The sequence below is a fragment of the Battus philenor genome, unplaced genomic scaffold (genome assembly GCF_028537555.1).
Source record: "Battus philenor isolate CCGP_79_NKW_IND1 unplaced genomic scaffold, ilBatPhil1.0.hap1 SCAF_14, whole genome shotgun sequence".
Taxonomy (NCBI): domain Eukaryota; kingdom Metazoa; phylum Arthropoda; class Insecta; order Lepidoptera; family Papilionidae; genus Battus; species Battus philenor.
The window spans coordinates 14,472,941-14,493,679 of record NW_027181676.1 but is presented as its reverse complement, the minus strand read 5'-3'; the positions used below and the strand labels follow the sequence as shown (position 1 = coordinate 14,493,679).

Genomic DNA, 20,739 nt, shown 5'->3' with positions numbered 1-20,739 from the left:
ATCTAACATATAAAATTCTCGTGTCACGGTGTTCGAACTTGAACTCCTCTGAAACGGCTTGACTGATTTTTACCAAATTTTATATGCGTATTCAGTAGGTATGAGAATCGGCTACTATCTATTTTCCATACTCCTAAGTGATAAGGGTGGTCCACCCCTAATTTTTTTTTAAATAATTTTTTTGGTTTTTATTTTATTATGATACAGCATACCAAAATACATACAACCCTAAGTTTTCACCCCTCTACGATTAACCCTTATTTTTTATTTGTTAATTAAAAACTTTAATTTTTTTTGCAAAACAACGTTTGCGGGATCAGCTAGTTTAAAATAAAAATGTCCCTTCGTTGCACGAGCGATGTTCCTAACTCAAATACATTATTGATATTATAATGTACATATAACAATTGTTGAATTACTTTTAAAAGAGCAACTGTTGACTTTCCGGCTCTTTAACAGATCAGCATACGGATCCGGTGGTAGTTTACTGCTTGTAATGTTAAAATAATCGACCATTTAAAAGCGCATGTAAATGCTTACTCGAATAAAGATATTTTTAATTCGACTTTGACTCCGTATATGCCCATTGTATGGCACAGATATCCTCTAAAGATATATGGAAGAATATACACTAATTGCCACGTTTGGCAGGGGGTTTTTTTATGGCCCCCGCTATTGGGGGCCTCTCGTACCCCTATCTTGGGTGGGACAGGGTCTTTATTGGCAATTTAATTTTTTTTGACATAATTTTTTATTTTCATTCTCTACTTTCATTCTTCACATAATCCGTTATTCTATTCTTTTATGCCACAATTCTGCTTTCTTTAACTTTTGCTCTGTGTCCTTTCATTCCTCCCTCATTACTTGTTACATTTTATCTTTTTTCTTTTATTTACATTTTTATCACACTTTATATCACATTTGAGTTACATTATATCACCTTTTTTCTTATTGTCTATTTAAATTTTTATTTTTTTGTAAAACTTTTTTAATTATTCTCTTGGCAGGGTGGTTGGCGATTGCAATATGTTATGGTACATAGAAGGCGCTACCGTCAATCCTTTGAAAATTTGTTTATGAGAAGTGTCAATTTTATAATTACAATGTTCACTAGTCTAAGTACTCTACAACCGTGTTGCCACTGTTCTAATGCCATATATAAGGGTATTCGATTTAATTTTACTTTTAATCAAATCAAGCTTTTCTAGTGTTTTCATGACATTAAAGATCAGTGTAAATGATCCAAAGTAGATAGTATGAAATAAAAGATTTGATTCAAACTAATCTATGATACGCAATATGTACAATTATTGATGGTAAAGTGAATAAAACAAAACAGAAGTTAATCGCATTTTATTTAAACAATTCAATCAGAGTCGTAAAATGCGAACTTCAACTCCGTATATTCTTCCTCGGGATACAGCAGAAGATACCTGTAATAGAAGTTAATCAATAAGTTTATATATACATACTTCCGACATACAAATATTTATGTATATATATGCATGTCGGAACTCTGTTGCGGCCGGCGTCGACAGATGGCGCTAGTTGTTCGTAAACGTATAAAAGCGAACCGCGCAGTGGAATCGGCATTAATAAAGAAGACGACCACGATACGATACGCGATGCACGATATATTGGCAAATCTCAGTCTTCTACCGCTACAACAGATACCCTAGGTCTGTATAACAGTGTCCATTCCGCGGTGGTAGTAATACGGACGTGAACCTCAAAATGAGATCGCAAGGTTCATCGATGTGAATACGGTAACCGGCGAGTGTATGGGCACCGGCGGCTAGGAAGCTGCTGGTCCGCAGACAGTTGGGCGCGGTCCAGCGGGACTTCGCACAGAAGATCGCGAGGACCCACAGAACCGCGTCCCTGAACTCGCTCCTCATACTTGCCGGGTTGCTTCCACTGGACCTTTGGGTCCAAGAAGCAGCCCGCTTATTTGAAATAAAAAAGGGTCATTCCCGGCCAGTGGTATGGGACCGGGACCTGGAGGTACCGGTCAGCTACCTGAGACTACCACACCCGTCTGGTCTAGTTGGTGTAGAGTTCTCCTGCCTGGGAAAAAGTGCGGAGGAAGTCCGACTTGCCACCGCTGCTGCCAATCTTGTAATTTATACCGACGGCAGCCGCATTGAGGATAAGGTGGGTGCGGCGTTGTGCGTTATGCGGGACGCCGCAGAGTTGCATATTAAGAAACTCAAGTTGAGCAACTTCTGCACTGTATACCAGGCAGAGCTGCTAGCTCTAGCGGAAGCATCAGGGTACGCGGCCAGCGGGTCCGCGCAGGCATACGCCATAATGAGCGACTCGCGGTCCGCCCTCGAAACAGTCGCAAGATCGGACACCCTCCATCCTTTGGCGTTAAGAGTGAAAGAGAATATTATGAAAGTGAGAGAAAATGGGAAGGATATAAGACTATACTGGGTGAAAGCGCACGCGGGGATGGAGGGGAATGAGAGGGCGGATCAGTTGGCCAAGGACGCGGCCCTAAAGAGCAAAAGAAGACCTGAATATGAGAGATGCCCCGTTTCATTCGTCAAGCGATAACTGAGACTGGAGTCGCTCGACGAATGGAACAGGAGGTATATGGAAGGAACGACGGCTTCAGTGACGAGGATATTTTTCCCGGACGCCATTTCAGCCTACCGCGTGCTCCGCAGTATCGAGATGGAAACGGTCTTGGCCCAGCTCTTCACGGGTCACGGGGGGTTCTCTGAGTACCTTCACAGGTTCAAGCTCAAGGAGGACCCCTCGTGCTTCTGTGAACCGGGCGTGGGCCAGACCGTGGTCCACCTTGTGGCCCACTGTCCGGCGTTCCGAAGACTGCGCGCACATTCCGAATGCCAGATGGGCAAAAAGATAGAGGAAAGGAGTATCTCGGCCATCATGCAAGACGAAGAGGAGAGAGAATGCTTCCTCAGCTACTGCAGGAAGGTGGTGATAAATGCAATAGGTAAAAATAAAACACAGTAATAGACTCAAATAGACTTGAATATGAATAAAAAAAGTAAAGCAAACACTAAAATATAGAAATAAAATAAATAAAGTAGTACCAAAAATAGTGTAATAAATAGTATAATGTAATATGATAATTATAAAGAAAACATGTGTTAAATATTTGAACAATAAATGTAATGTTGCAAAGTAAAATAGTAAGGAAATCTAGAATGTAGTGGTTGAGGATGGATGTATGGCTAATGGAATGAAAGAGAAAGACTGGGAAAATTGTAGAATGAAAGAAACAGTACGACAGATAATATGATACATGAAAGAAAAAAGATACTTGCACAATCTGAGGATGGCAATATGGCGGAAAGTTGTATGGGAGAAAGTTGTCGCAAGAAACGTAATGTAAAAAACTGGACATTGTTAGGTCGTCGTTAAAATAGATTAAGGTCCCTTAATCTTAACGTATATATATATATACTTTGAACAATGTGGGTTTATCTATTGATCCGGCACTTTGACCTTTACGATGGGCTGTTGTTACGGAAGACCAATGACCAGAAATGATTACTCATAAGATCCAGGTAACTGTGTTGTCACTAATGCTCGAAAAATTATTTGTCTGAAGTGGCAGTAGATAGGGACATCGCTTGTGCATCAGAAAGGTACTCGGCTGGCGACCTCGAACCAACTGACAACTCAAGACGAGTTATGGGTCATCCTAATGGGTCACGCAATATGACATATTCATTATAAAGTTGAAGGTTGAAGTTTTTTCAAGGAAAAAATCTTTAATTTACATCTACCGACATAGTTTAAAATAAGAAAAGGACCAATATTTAGCTGAAACCTAACACATAGTCATAGTGGCATCGGTGTAACATAACTCGGTGAAACACGTGTTGAGTGATTTAACGGTGGCAGTTGTGTAATTCGCATTGTTTGCCGCATACGCATTTATCAGCGGGCGAGCGGGCGGTGCACTTTGTTGCACGACTACCACTGCATTTGCGGAAGTGGCTAAATATTGGTCCTTTTCTTACTTAGGATGGACTTCCGCAAGGTAACGCGTGATTCCATTAAATATAGTTTAAAATAGTATATAACATATATGCGTAAATAGGAGCTTTTATTTTGTTCACATTTAAGAAAAACTTTTATCAGGAAAAACTACCAGTTTCATCTTCTTTCGAAAAGAGTGTCGACAAAAAAAAGGAATTTTTAGGAATAGTATTGGATTTTCCGAGAAATCTAAAACGCATGGTAACCCTAAACGTTCAAATGAGAAATGTCGGGTCGTACGCCGCCCGCTACAACATATCCTGTGCGGTTAAACTTTGCGCGGCTCGAATATTTACGAAAAATATACGTGGAAATATTAAACATTGTCTGACATACGAAAATATACTTAATCACTGTGGAATACGGTTGAGATTGTACATAACAGTTATATTTCCACTCAGCCAGGTGTATTTTTCAAGTGCGGTGTCCAAAAACAAGAAGAGTTCTCACAAAATTACATTCGCACACGCAGAGCTTTTGTTTTGGACGTTACAGCTCTGTGTATCTTTCACGCTATGAAACCCTAGTACATGTATATACATTTCTACTATACATTTATTTTCACTTGCTGGCAACTACCTTCAAAAACTACAGATAAAATAAATATCAATGTTTATATAAGCACAAATCTCGACAAAGGTTTAACAGATTCCACTAATTTATATCATACTTTCGTTAATATGATTTTTATTTGTATTTATTTTAAAACATTTATTATTCTCATTTATTCCTATGTCCCCAAAATAGGGCAGAGGGCGTCCACATTACGTTGCCATTTCGAACGGTCTTGAGCCTCGCGCTTTACTTCGCTCCACGTTATTCCAACTGCCTTCACTTCTGCAGTGATCGTCCGCCGCCAGGTTTGCTTTAGGCGGCCATGTCTTCGCTTTCCTCGAGGATTTCATTCTAGGGCTTGCCTCGGTATGTGATCAGGGTCCCTTCGCAGCGTGTGGCCTATCCTGTTCCACTGGCGGCGTTTGATCTGCTGGTCGATCGGCATATCCACAGAGTTTCCAGAGATCTACGTTGAAGACTTTCTCAGGCCAGTATATACTGAGAATACGTCGAAGACAGTTGTTAACGAAGACTTGGAGCCTTGATAACCTTCCACATCTCGCATCCATATAGCATCACGGTTTTAATATTAGACCGGAATATCTTGAGCTTAACTCTCCTAGTCAATTTCTGTGATTGCCATACAGAACGCTGCCGTGCGTAGGCTGTCTTTCTCTTGGAAATTCTCGAAGCGGGGTCCTCTTCGGTTCCTCCTGATTCCGACACTACGCTACTGAAGACACACATACACACACACAAGTTGTTAACGAAGACTTGGAAAAACTTGGAAGACGCGAGATATCTTTGTCAAAATATTTATGAATGATATACATACATATATATATATATATATATATATATAAAGTAATAGAGCAGTGTCTCTATATTCCACAGAGATTAGTGTCCGTGCCTTTTTTTTTTCAGTTACGTTTAATATTTCCCAATTTATTTCGCCCATGTTTTTGCAAGTTACAGTGTTTACTAAGTCTCTTAATCTATTTTAACGACGCCTTAACATTGTCTAGTTTTTATAATTACAAATTCTTCGACCACTTCCTCATCGCTTCTCCACATCGCCATCCTCAGGCTGTACGCCAGTATCTGTGCAGCGGTTGCCGTATTTACATCGATGAACCTTGCGATAGCATCTTGAGTCTCGTCCGTGCAATACACGCACGAGTTCATGTGAAGTGATATTTCTGCCCCCGCATATGTCATAACGCCCGAAGGTGTCATAACGGTAGAGTACTGAGATCTGCCATCGTATCGTCTCCGATACAAGCGTTCAAGATTATTATTAAAGTTCCCACTCTCCTAAGTTAACTAAGTTTCTCTTAGTACTGTCTAAATATGAATAAAGAAAATGTAAAAAAAGTTTATTTAAACGGTTTTATTTAGTTCGACCCGTACGGAATTTATTCGGGTCAAAATTAGAAATTGAAATTTAAGCACCTTCCCGTTGTCAGATTGATCTGAAATTCGGTACACACATTTAATTTAGATGACAATACAATATAATAAAATCAATAACATTGTAAATCCAAGATGGCCGTCGATACAAAATGGCGGATTACATATTTTTCCTTAACCCCCTCAATGTGGGTATCAAATGAAAGGATTACACTAGTAAAACACGATGATTATGTCAAAATTTAAAATTCAAGATGGACGCCGTTCCAATATTGCGGACTAGGTACATATTTTTCCACAACCACCACAATATGGGTATCAAAAAACCGTTTAACTTAAAAGTTTTTTAAATGTATTTATTATTCTTATCGTTGAACTGCTTTATGGTCATATACAAAAGATTTGGGTGTACATACGTTTATCTTTTGTTGTTTTAACCCATAGATACCACTGCAAGATGTACACTTCCCTCACATATATCTATTGGGGGGATATACAATAATCACCACATAGAATAGTCTGGTTTACGATCACAATGTGGTATAATGGTACGCAGGGGAAGCTGCTGCCCATCCTCTGGAAACTTCGTGAATCAGTGCACAAAGTGTGACTTATATAACATTGTATCCCGATAATCGAAGCCGCAACATACTTTAAATAACTTAATTTAAAATTATTAATCTTATGTATAAACTATTTTAATAATTCTACAACATTTGCAATCATTTTGCAATTTGATATTAACAGCAAAGGTATGTAGAACTAGGTAATGTTGCGGTTTAATGCAATCTAGAATATTCCATTTGACATTTACCCACGGCACCTAAGCCTAAAATGTTAACACCTTAAATGGTAAATGTAACAAGATTTATTACAGTACACTTTGTATGTTTTTGTATACAGTAATACCCTGCTTTACGCGAGGGATACGTTCCAAAAAAAAATCGCGTTAACTGAAATTCGCGTATAACGAGGTTTATGATTAAACATAGTCAAAAATTATTACAAAAAAATACAAATCATTTTATATTGTCTTTTGGGTAACGTTTTGTTTACGTTCTTGTAAAATACGTTCATAATACCCAACACTGTTTTTAATTGTTTGACAGATGGTCAAGACACCATAGAGAAGTTGATCACTACATTATATTTATACGCCCTCTTTCGCGTAATTCGAGGCATTTGAGCGCGAAATTTGCAATTCGCGTTATAGTGAAACCGCGTATAACGGGGTCGCGTATAACGGGGTCGCGTAAAGCGGGGTATCACTGTACACAGAAAGCGAATTAGGTCGTATATCTTTTCAGTATCAAGGTTTTCGTCTCCCCCAAATATATCTAAAGAGATATATACCATAATCGAAATGGTATCTAAATGTAACAAGATTTATAACAGTACACTTTGTATGTTTTTGTATACACAGAAAGAGAATAAGGCTGTATCTCTTTTCAGTATCATGGCTTTCGTCTTTCACAAATAATAAAGAGGTATATACCATCATCGTCACTCTTGGCATGTGGGTTGACAATCGCAGTGTGGTATTGCGGTACACAGAAGGCGCTGGTGCATATCCTCACGAATCTTGTTTGTTATCATGACAATTCTCGTAAATCGAACCCATGATCTATTATCGCAAGTCCTAATCCTCGTGTGGTTACCACTCCTGTTTGATATTTTGTTTAATAACACTAGACAAATAAGTAAGAAAAGGACCAATATTTAACCACTTCCGCAGATGCAGTGGTAGTTGTGCAATAAAGTCAACCGCCCGCCAAACCGCTGATAAATGCGTATGCGGCAAACAATGCGGAATACACAACTGCCACCGTTAAACCTCTCAACACGTGTTTCACCCCTCCACGGGGCATCTTCAGGAGTTATGTTACACCGATTATTGCCAAACACAGAGCCATCTATCGACATAGTTTAAAATAAGAAAAGGATCAATATTTGGCTAAAACCTAACACAGAGTCATAATCTACTAATCCACTGCATGTGCGGAAGTGGCTAAATATTGGTCCTTTTCTTACTTAGGATGGACTTCCGCGAGGTAACGCCTGATTCCATTAAATACTAGACAAATATTTAAAAAAAAGTTTTATAAGAGAGTAAATAAGCGTGAACTATCCGAGGCGTGAGGAAATAAGAAAGGTGTAATGTAACAAATTAGTCTAGAAATTTACTTAATTTCACCTTACTTTATGATAACATTATTAAATGAAAAAGTGTTCTATAGTGGGAAGATATACATGGTTTACCCACTTGTGGACAGGCACGGTGGAGGAGAACAGGCGGATGTTGGTGGTGTAGGGTAGAGCGAAGTATCGAGCAGCGTCAATATGTTCCACAACCTCGTACGCCCACTCCGATATCTCGTAGCTAGTTCCCGCTGTGAAAGTCAAACAATTAGTACCATTTCTTCACCAGCCATAAACACTTATTAAACACAATAATTTTTGTTATATTGGCGCATTAAAATACACCTGCATTTTGTAATAGCAACATTGTCTTTGTGAACGCATTTAATTGTTGCCTTGTTTTTTTATGACAAAAACAAGCGGCGACGGACTGACTCTGTGTTTGGTATTAATCGGTGTAACATAACTCCTAAAGATGCCCCGTGGAGGGGTAAAACACGTGTTGAGTGATTTAACGATGGTAGTTGTGTAATTCGCATCGTTTACCGCATACGCATTTATCAGCGGGCGGTGCACTTTGTTGCACGACTACCACTGCATGTGCGGAAGTGGCTAAAAATTGGTCCTTTTCTTACTTAGGATAGACTTCCGCAAGGTAACGCCTGATTCCATTAAATATGACAAAAACGATGAAAGTTCCAAGTACATATACCTATTATTATTCCGTGCTTTCATTTTCATCATCTTAAGAGGTCATGGTAATTCTACAAGATGATATACAAGGGAAGATCAAAAATGAGGAGATCTAAAGTAGAAGCAATGTCACTCTCTTTGTCTCTGTGTTCTCAAGTAACCTCGAGCTGATAGACATGGTGTGACCAGGTCTTCCAATAGATCAAGAGTAAAGTTTCCGAGAAGAGGCTGGATGGAAGCAGCGCAAGAGTTGACATAGTTGCAGACTTTGGAAAAAGCCTACTCCTTACAGCAAGCAGAAGGTAAAAGATGGAATGATAACATCAAAGAAGTAGAATTGATCTTAAAAAGAATGACTACAGATAGAATGAAAATGTTTAGACAAAGCCATTGCCGATTGGAAAACTCTAGAAAAAACTTTCAAGTTGATCTAAATTAAGAAAAATGATTTATTGTATTACTTTCATTCTCAATATTCCGGACTGGAGGTCTCAGGTCCGGTATATCCAGGATCACATCCAAATCCTCCTCTTTCAGGAGCAGGTATACGTCTCCTTTCCTCTTCCGAAGCTCATACGGAAAGGTTGCTTTGATTGTTGCTGAAATTCAACAAAAGTAAAATACTTTAATAAGTTATACTGTTATTGATATATGACAATTATTTCTAAACTATTCTTTATAATGCTGTAATAGAAGAGAAGAATTTGTTAATAAAATATAAAATGAAGAATTTCATTTATGCTTCCTACTGAAGATGCCCCGTGGAGGGATGAAACACATATTGAGTGATTTAACGGTGGTAGTTGTGTAATTCGCACTGTTTACCGCATGCGCATTTATAAGCGGGCTGGCGGGCGGTGCACTTTATTGCACGACTACTGCTACATAGCAGAGGTAGCTATATATATGTCCTTTTCTTACTTAGGATGGAATTCTGCAAAGTAACGCCTGAATCTATTAGATAACTCACATTATATTCTATATCTTTAAATCTAGTTTTAGTGATCATTTTGTCCTTTCCGCCCATAAACGCCCACTGCAAGATACGGGATATATGTCCTCCAAATATATCTGTGAAAGGACATACCATAATCGCCACGCTTAGCAAGGGGATTAGCGATTGCAGTGTGGTAGTATAGTACAAGGTGATTGTTCGTTGCATCAAATAATCCCCCATCTCCTTTCTTCCATCGGACAACAAGACGCACGGAATCACGACACCCGTACACTGTTGAACTACTTGCTAATACTTTTATATTCCGAACAGCTAAGCAGTGGAATAATTTACCGGCGTCATTATTTCCAGACAATTATAACTTAGGAGTCTTCAAGTTAAGAGTGAATAGGTTTCTTCTGGATAAGCATGTTGCATCGTGGACCTCAGACAGAGGTCAAATGTTTTGCATGTAGTCAATAAAAAGGGTACGCAGAGAAAGACGCTGTCCAATGGAAACTTGTTTGTAAACAGTAGCAATCTTATATAACAACTGCACAAGTTATATAATATTGTATCCCGGGAATTGAACCCGCGACCTATAATCGCAAATCTGTCCTCCGACTTCTTATATCAGCGTGGTCGGCCTGATTTACCATAACTTAAAGGTATATGATATTTAAATATATATTTAACTCACCATTTCCATCAAAGTTTCGATAGGGTCCTGAAAGAAAACAATCAATCCATGAGCTTTAGATATTGTATAGTAAAACATTTATATAAGGTAAAACTAATAAAAATAGATAAATAAATATATCTATGATATTCGAGGAATTTGGTGATGAAAGAGAGAAGCTTGAAAGAGAAATAGTATACATAGGAATGTCAGATAATTGTAGAACGAAAGAAGATGAAAGATAGATCATATGATGAATATTTAATGGAATCAGGCGTTACCATGCGGAAGTCCATCCTAAGTAAGAAAAGGACCAATATTTAGCCACTTCTGCACATGCAGCGGTAGTCGTGCAACAAAGTGCACCGCCCGCCAGCCTGCTGATAAATGCGTATGCGGCAAACAATGCGAATCACACAACCGCCACCGCCAAATCACTCAACACGTGTTTCATCCCTCCACGGGGCATCTTCAGGAGTTATGTTACGCCGATAAGCACTCTGTGTTTAGCACTAATCGGTACTAAGTGGCTAAATATTGGTCCTTTTCTTACATATGATGAATGACAAGAGAAAAGAAATAGAAAAGTGAGTGTAAATAATGATTGAATAATGTAAACATTGACAAGATAGGTGCGGATTATAGGATCTCAAAAACGGGAACCATTTATAAAAATATATGAGCTTTCAAAGGGTCGAATGGCAATATATCCGAAAGGTTACAGAATGGGCTATCCTCTTGTATGTTTAAAAGGTTTAGGACGATACCTTGCGGCTACCTTTGGGTTTGTCGCTCAATATTTAATCCATTTTAAATGCTGCCAGGTAGTTTACGTAAAACATATATACACAATATCCAAAGAGTTTTAGTTTGAATTTCACATAAATAATCCACACGTGTATGTGGTTTGAATTTTCAAAAGTAACACTTTGCAATTTTAAAAAGATTTACATGATTTTTAAGCAATATGATTGGTAATAAGTATAAGAGATTTGAAGGATTGAATGTACAACTTATTGCTCAAGTTTAAACAACCATATCCAATGACGTTAAGTGACAACACTGAAACATGTTTTTATATCGAAACTAGCTGATCTCGCAAACGTTGTTTTGCAAAAAAAAATTAAAGTTTTTAATTAACAAATAAAAAATAATGGTTGATCGTAGAGGGTTGAAAATTTAGGGTTGTATGTATTTTTGTATGCTATATCATAAAAAAATAATAACCAAAAATTTTGTGTAAAAAATTAATTAAAAATTTAGGGGTGGACCACCATTAACATTTAGGGGAATGAAAAATAGATGATGTCCGATTCTCCACCCTGATATGCGCGATATTCACGAAAATCGGTCGAGCCGTTTCGGAGGAGTTCAATCACGCACACCGTGACACGAGAGTTTTATATATCAGATGTGACGGACTAATAGCTTCTGTCTGTACAAAATCTACAGAGCAAGATAGTGAACAATAGTTAATTTTAATATAAAGTAATAGGTCTTATAAAAACGCTTTTTCTTACTGTATTATTGAATTTTAGAAAGGGTGTACCATACATTGGTTGGCAATAAATGAAATAACATCATCATTTCAGTGCATAGACACCCACTGCAAGGCATAAGCCTTTAGATATCGATGATGAGATATACCATCACCAGACGTGACAGCTTGGAGATTGCAATGTGGTTTTATAGTAAGTAAAGAACGGTACTGCCCGTAGCTTTTTATTATACAGTGGTAATTTTACATAATTAATGTACAAACTGTGAATTATATGACATTGTATCTTGTGAATTGAACCCGCGACCTATGATAGCAAATATCAATCTTCAACCCCTAGGCTACAACTGCTCAAAAATGAACTATATATACATATATGTATACAGCACTTTTTTTATTTCAGGATTTATATTTCACAGACATTAGCGTCGGTGCCTTTGTTTTTACAATTACGTTTAATATTTTCAGAAAATGTTTTTTTGCTCTCGTTTTTGAAATAAACTAATTATAATGATTACTTTTTTTAATCTTCTAATATATAAAATTCTCGTGTCACGGTGTTCGAACTTGAACTCCTCCGAAACAGCTTGACCGATTTTTACCAAATTTTATATGCGTATTCAGTAAGTCTGAGAATCGGCTACTATCTATTTTCCATACCCCTAAGTGGTAAGGGTGGTCCACCCCTAAATTTTTTTTATTTTTTAGACAATTTTTTTAGTTTTGTTTTCTTTTATAATGATACAGCATACAAAAATGCATACAACTCTAAATTTTCACCCCTCTACGATTAACCCTTATTTTTTATTTGTTAATTAAAAACTTAAATTTTTTTGCAAAACAACGTTTGCGGGATCAGCTAGTAATTTATATCTTCTTTGTCTTTAACGACACCTTAACAATGTACAGTTTTTAAGATTACATTTCGTACGACCATTTCCTCATGTCTACTCCATAATGGCATCCTCAGGTTGTGCGCCAGTATCTGTGCAGCGGTTGCCGTATTCACGTCGATGAATCTTGCGATCGCATCTTGAGTCTCGTCCGTGCAATACACGCACGTGTGTGACGTGATATCGCTGCAGCCGCGTGATGGATACTGCTATACAGCCCAAGGATGTCTGTTCCAGGGATAACAATGACTGACACGCTATTTACCCTCTGAACCTCGATACATTAATACGTGTAAACAGTGCTTAGTTTGCTTACCTGTATGAGGTCCTACATTTCTAAACTCTGAAACAAAAATTGTTATTTTTTATCTCTACTTGTGTATTTATATCAGGAGGACCGGAAAGTAATGTCGTTCTCTTAAGTTTAATTCACGCGACTACATTATTAACAAGTTTTATTTCTAATCAACGATATATTCACCTTCGTTATCAACAACCTTTTGTCATCTAGTATACGAAGTCTTCCAAGTACATAATAAGCTACCAAATGACAATCATGCGCAGAAATGACATTACTTTCCGGTCCCCCAATATGAATCAAAAACAAGGTAGACAGGCGAATTTAAGGTCATCGAAAGACGCTGGATGCTAGCCGCTTGTAAACGGTCACTCATTTTCACGTGAAAATAACAAACACTTGAAATTCAAACTTTTCTCTTATAACTTTTGGTGAGAAATTCACGATAAAGCGATTTAAAAGCCTAGCAGCGCCATCTATATATTTCTATGAGAACTATTCTTGATAACTATTTAGAAAATTAAAATGTGATCATTTTTTTCAAGATGCTATTGGTAATCTGTGAAAGCTTATGTCCAACTGTGGGAATCCTACAGCTGAAATAATAATGGCCAAATAAGACACTAACGTGTTAAAATTGAGGCGTAATATACTTTGTTGATTTTCTTATTTTATTGCACTTGATTGCACATTTATGACGAATCAAGTTTGATATTTTGTTAAACATCTAAACCTATGAAGTATAGACGTGAATTAATAACTTTCAAAGAGCTTTTCGAAAGCTTTATTCAAAGCGCATTCACAAGAGGCTTCATTTCTTCAAGTTGAAGTCATAAAAGATTTCGTTACCTATGTCTGGCTTCATGCAGATCTCGGTCTTGTTGCTGGTCTGCTGGATACGGAGTGGCAGTTCCAGCGTCAGCAGGTACTCCTTGCTGTCGCTATCCATGCTAGAAGTTAAACACCAGAAGTTATTTTTACGGCCCCATTTTTTGGGACCTTTCGTTACCCTAACATTTTTTAGAACATAAGATTTTATTTCATCCATTCCTTTCTTTCGTACTTCACATTAAGTAGATTTTTTATACGTTCTTTCCAGGGTATCGCGTTCCATTCTCCTATTTTTCCTTCCATTTATAAAATTTAAACTTTAATTTTTAAAATTAGATCACAATATTTTTCGTATCCGATATCCTGTTACCTTACATTGCTTCCTATGTTTTGTTGTCCCGAGTTTTCTCCTTTATTATTTTTTCAAATAAAACTGGTAGAGCGCGTACCGGCTGCATGGAGAGCATAGCAGAGCGCTCTACTCGTGTAGAGCTATATATTAAATGTGTTGTTGATGTTGTGTATACGGCTTGGGACGGCAGCGTGGATTACAGGCGAGCCAAGGTGTGATCCGAATCCAACCACGTTTCGCTGGAAGCAACCGGCCGCTCTCTTAAAACGAGTGTTGTGATGTGTGTAGCAAAGCAGAAGAGCAGAACCAAACGTTCTGTTGTGTGTTCCGGTGACCTGTGTAATGTCGCTGGTGTAGGTTCCTGGTGTTATGAGTGACTGCAGCGGGTGTGGTGTAGTGCTTATTTTATGGGAACCCAGTGATGGGTGTGAGGAGTTTTTGGTACGTCTCTTGGTCGTAAGGATCACGATAATTAAGTAGTTTTAATTGATGGGTGCTGCTGACCTGATGCCGACGAGCTCGCTCTCCTCGAGACCAGAGAGCTTGATGCAGGTGCCGCTGTCGCCGTACTTGAAGAGATAAGGCTTGTAGTAGTCTATGGCGAAGTGCAAACTGCCTAACAGCACCGTGTCCCTCAAGGAGCGGTACTGCCGCTTAAAGCACTCGAAGTCGGTGGTGTGGCAGGCGATTATAAAACGGTCTGCGGACAGAATGTAAAAATCATTCAACATACGGTCTTATTGATCTAAAGTTGACTCTACCTCCCGTTCGTATAAGTTAAGACCTGAAAAAGAACATAGACAGGCGAAAGAAGCTCTCCGGACTATATATATATATATATGTATGTCTTTATATATATATATACATACATATATATATATATATATATATATATATGTATATATATATAATCTCACTTTATGTCCTTTAATACCGATTCTATCGCCCGGCACCCTTTGTGAGTGACCACGTCTCTGATCCACATGTTCGGAAACAAATTGGTCAAAGACTTGTGTCTTCAAACATTGCGGTATATAATAATCCTATATAGAAATAAAATAATAAAAATGTAAAAGAGTAATGAGGGATGTATTAAAGGCGTTACAGAGCGAAAGGGAAAGACAGAAGAAACGAAAGAACATACGATGTATGAAAGACGATAATGAATATAAAAAAAATATGTGAAAAAATTAAATAATGTTGAAAAGTCCCTGTCCCACACAAGACAGGGGGTACGAGAAAAAAAAAAGAAAAAAAAAACATTGCGGTAGTTTTGGACGGAAGGAGGTTTCGGAGGAATGTTAGGAATTAATTGCTTTAATCACCGGAATTGTTGTCGCTTTGAGCCTTAATCCTTAGAGTCTCATAAGTGATCACATCTTGGGTCATCACCGACAACAAGCATTGTTCGAAACAAATTGAATAAATAAATATTTATCTTTCATAAAATTTTCATATAGCTTTTGTATTTAGTCACGTAATTTTGTATTAAACACTAACGACTAAACCTTCAAATAAAAAGATTTCACCCGAACACCGAACACTTTTAATATTTGATTCTATTAACATCTTCCCATGGGTTTTCCAGGACCTTCGCTAAAATTTAACGACGGTAGTTCCCCTACTATAAAAATTTATTAATACGTTCAAAATACACACAAGCAGTTCAAAATACAATTTTTAACTATATACATTAACCTGTGTAAACACTTTGAAATATGTTACGTTGATTTATTTTTTTCTATTGGAATGCGACATACCAATAACTTCTCTTTGTATAATGTCTCCAGGGATAGATGATAAATAATAATGAATTTTAATGCGTAGTAATTAATACTAATAATTACTACACCAATATCTCACTTTGCGTCGTGGTTACGTTCCAAAAAACACGACGCAAATTGAAACGACGCAAAATGATTTAAGATTTTCTATAGCCAACCATGTAAAGATCGAAGATAGGTTTCAGAGTCACGAAAATACTACTTTTTAAAAAGAAAACTGAACAAAGTAAACATTTAAAAACCAAAATAATATAACTCTGCCAATAAATAAATTGAAATAATATTTACCTTTTTTGTAACCAGAAACAACACGTAAAAATGTATATAAATTTATTATTCTCTTTTAAAAAAAAGCACAACACACTACATTACTACACACTACTTAATTGAAACTGAACTCTTAAAATTAGCGAAACATAGTAAAAATAAAACTGTATTCAAATTGCGTTGATTTTTAGTTAGACAGGGAATCCCCGAGTTTTGGTGGCATGGCGCAATAAGAAACAAAAGTGTTGCCATATTTTATAAATAAAAAAAAATTTTCAAAAAAAAATTTAAGACTCGAACCCAAAACAACGCAACCTCGAAAATCTAACGACAAACAGTAAAAATTAGTAATAATTAAGCAGCGACGCAACTTCGAAAAAAAAACGCAAAACGAAAACGCAAAGCGAGGTATTGGTGTATATTATATATATTATCATTACATTATTTATTATTTCTAAAACCATTGATTTTTATATAGGGTCTACCATCATTAAATGACAGCATATATACTATATATCTACCTTTTAAGCTTTTAAATCTGTAACCAAACATCTGCTGAATAACATTATAGAATCCCTGATAATATATGTCTTCAGGAAATCAATTCGGTTTAAATCAAATTTTCAACAGCCTTCATACAATAAGTTACATTATATATGTCGTCATTTACGACGGTCCTCAGAAGGTTCAAGTTCACCCAAATAAATACATTTAAAAAACTTTTAAGTTAAACGCTTTTTCGATACCCATATCGTGGTGGTTGTGGAAAAATATGTATCTAGTCCGCCATATTGGAACGGCGTCCATCTTGAATTTTAAATTTTGACATAATCATCGTGTTTCACTAGTGTAGCTCTTTCATTTGATACCCATATTGAGGGGATTAAGGAAAAGTACGTAATCCGCCATTTTGTATCGGCGGCCATCTTAGGCTTATAATGTTATTGATTTTTATTATATCGTATTGTCATCTAAATTAAATGTGTGTACCAAATTTCAGATCAATCTGACAACGGGAAGGTGTTTAAATTTCAATTTCTAATATTGACCCAAATAAATTCCGTACCGGTCGAACTAAATAAAACCGTTTAAAAACAGTGGAGAGGGATTTCCACAGCGAGATCGAATTAGAAATGAGGAGATCCGCACAACCAAGATCATTGACATCTGAAGTGGTAATAATTGGGGTACATCGCTCGTGTATCCGATGGTCGTTGTGGCCGAAAGGTTCTCGAGTACCAATCACGATCAGGTAGACGCAGCTTGGAAAAAACCTCCATGTTATGTGTTCCGATCACATAGTTAAAGTTGCCGAATACAAGCAGTGCAAGATCTGTCGTGGCGATTTAATGGGAAGGCCTATGCCCCGCTGTGGGCATCTAACTATTAATAAACATGACACAGAGTATATTTTAACAGTATCACAAATATATTTTGACCTTGTCACAGTTATGAATATTGTCAGGACAGTACGATATATTTTAATTAAAGAAACAAGAACGTTTTAGCAGCAGACGTCTGCAAATACACTTTAATAGTTTATGCAATTGTAACTCTTTTATTTCAGTCGTAGTGTCTGAACAGTGGTAACACAGTGGTAAAGGACTGATACTTGCAAGAGTAGGTATCGGGTTCGATTCCCGGGATACATTATTATGTAATCCACACTTTGTGCATTATATAGGATTGCCACTCACAAACAAGTTTCAAGATGGCAGCAACATCTTCTGCGTACCATAATACAACGCAACGATCTCCAACCCGTCTGCAAAGCCTTGGAAATTATGGTATATCCCCCGAATAGATATCTTTTGGGTTGCCTAAGCCCTATTTATATGTGCATGTGTGAACTCCTCCGAAACGGCTGGACCGATTTTCGTGAATCAGCGCGCATATCGGCCAGGGTGGAGAATCGGATATCTATTTTTTATCCCCCTAAATGTTCAGGGTGGTCCTCCTCTAACTTTTTTTTATTTTTAAACACATTTTTAATTTTTTTTTATGAGACAGCATACAAAAATACATACAGCCCAAAATACTCTACGGCCAACCATTATTTTTTATTTGTTAATTAAAAACTAATTTTTTGCAAAAAAAAAAAAAAAACGTTTGCGAGATCAGCTAGTGTATATACATAAAGTGTATTATACTCTAAAACGTATAATATGTTTTTAAGGTTGTCTATCCTTCATATCTCTCATCTTCATGAAAAGGTTGTGTGGTAGACCTCGATTTATAAGGCTGTTGTACAACCTCTTTATAAATTGTTTAAATAATGGTTATTAATTTTTTGGTTACATTTAATTTTAAATGTAAATAAATAAAATAATTACTCAGATGACACAAGTCTAATTTAGATTAAATTTTACGCTAATTTTCTAGATTTAATTAAACTGGCATTGGCAATAAATACGCAGTACGAGAGGACATAATATAGTTAATATAATTTTATAATAAATAGTTGTTTTACATATAGGTCTGTGCAATGTTTTAATTGGAAGTGAAATAACTTACCAGTTTTCTCTGTGAAGCAAATAACAGATGCCGAAAGTACAGCAAGGTAGAAAATAATAATTTTCGCGACGTCCATTATTACATGGTACGGATGCTGCGTCTCTCATACCAGGCGATACGGAAGTCTGTGGGATCTCTCGCGCGCAGAGTTCGTCACACACTCTGTTGTTTCACGTAACACAACCACTGTAACTGTGGACTTCGGTCAATTTTAATTTGACATTTCAGCGCGTGTTTTTTTTACTACAAATATCTCAGTTTATGTTTTTACTGATGAATATGATTTAGAAATGGACGATATAAATAATTATTAATAAAAAAAAAATATTATTTGGAAATAATTTTCTATGGAATTTCTCATAGAAATATTTGTAGTTTGAAAGCTTCTATTGGTATAATTAAAAAAAAACATTTGAGCCGTTTGAATGATGTCGTTAAAATTTTCCTCGATATATTAGATGGTTCAAAATTTTACGGAAAATGTATTGAAATTCCGGTAATTATCTTTACAGATGTTACAATAATATTTGATATACATTTTGTAGGACGTTTTTGATAATAGTCGATCAACTTTCAATGTTTTTGTTACATCTGCATCATTCTGTTGATGTTGAGATTGTTGTCAAAGAACATTTCTATACTAAAGGCTTACTACACTACATAACATATATATTAGGGGGACCGGAAAGTAATGTCGCTTTTCAAGTTTTTAACAAGTTTTTATTTCTAATCAGCAATATATTCACCTTATCAACAACCTTTTACCATCTAGTATACAAAAGCAATGCCGGAGCGATAACAAGTCAATTAGTTTTTCTGTAAAATAAAGTGCAAAGTAATGTGATATTTAAAAAAAGCACTGTTGTATCTTAGGAATGCAGAAGAAATGCAAAGAGTGATAGACTTTGTAAAGAACGAAAGATGAAGAGATCATTTACAATTGTAAACAATGTCCCTGTTCCACAGGTGAATGTGAACAAGAGAAAAAAAAACATTTTAAATCTTTATCTTACTTACCTTTACTTAATAATATATATATATATATATATATACATATATATACATATATATATATAATTAAGAATATTTTTAAAAAGCTGACTTTATTCTCCTTTGGTTTTTACAGTTTCTTTATGGTGTATGTCTAAAATATTCAATGTTTGTCCAAGTCCAAAGTCTTCGTGGTCATGTTTCAACTTTATTGTTTGTAAATTGAAAACAATAGAATAAGATTGTATTAGCGCAGATGAAGTCATTAATCGAACAACGTATGACGTGAATTTCAGTGCCTCGGCTGGAACGTTTTAATTTAAATTAAGAATGATGTCTTGTAACGATTTTATTAAATGTTTCTGTTTTCCTGTTAAATTGTATTCAGAATAATATTCAGGGGCGGTTCTAGCTCGTGTAGCGCCCGTGTGCAATGAAACACTAGCGCCCCCTTGGCCTGATTTCCGCCCCCCGCGGCTATAACTATTAACTTTGCCGTCGTAACAATAAACATTGGTCAACTTATTATCTGTAATTTTTTAAATCTATTCTATTCATGACTCTACTCTGCTTCGTAATGTGTTATATTTGTGAAGAAGAAGCAGGAAGAAACTCCACAACAACACATCTTTTAATAAACTTTAACACAGATTTATCAACATTAACATTAACACAGATATACACTATATCAGATATAGCCTAAATGAAATCGAAACAATCAAGCGATATCTCTGCCAAAGATTCTTGTTATTTAAATATTCCTTTAATGTATGATATGCTTTTTCCGTCAATTGATTTTTAATATGCGGTATTTTATTAAAAAAATTGTGATTTCGTTTATTACAAATATGTTAAAGATTTTTTGCAGTCGAATATTGCTAA

General features: G+C 36.4%; 2 protein-coding genes across 2 annotated transcripts in view; one reads left to right on the top strand and one right to left on the bottom strand.

Moving 5' to 3' along the window:
• Positions 1 to 20,739, top strand: part of LOC137933705 (uncharacterized) — a 239,088-nt gene that overhangs the window by 151,667 nt on the left and 66,682 nt on the right. The window lies entirely within an intron of this gene.
• Positions 1,346 to 18,992, bottom strand: LOC137918363 (uncharacterized). Its single transcript, XM_068761141.1, has 8 exons — positions 18,868 to 18,992; positions 14,807 to 15,002; positions 13,969 to 14,069; positions 13,138 to 13,164; positions 10,452 to 10,478; positions 9,279 to 9,416; positions 8,249 to 8,375; positions 1,346 to 1,433 (listed from the first exon to the last, which is right to left on the bottom strand). Exons 1-8 carry the CDS (start codon positions 18,941 to 18,943, stop codon positions 1,367 to 1,369), a joined length of 759 nt encoding a protein of 252 aa, XP_068617242.1. The 5' UTR covers positions 18,944 to 18,992; the 3' UTR covers positions 1,346 to 1,366.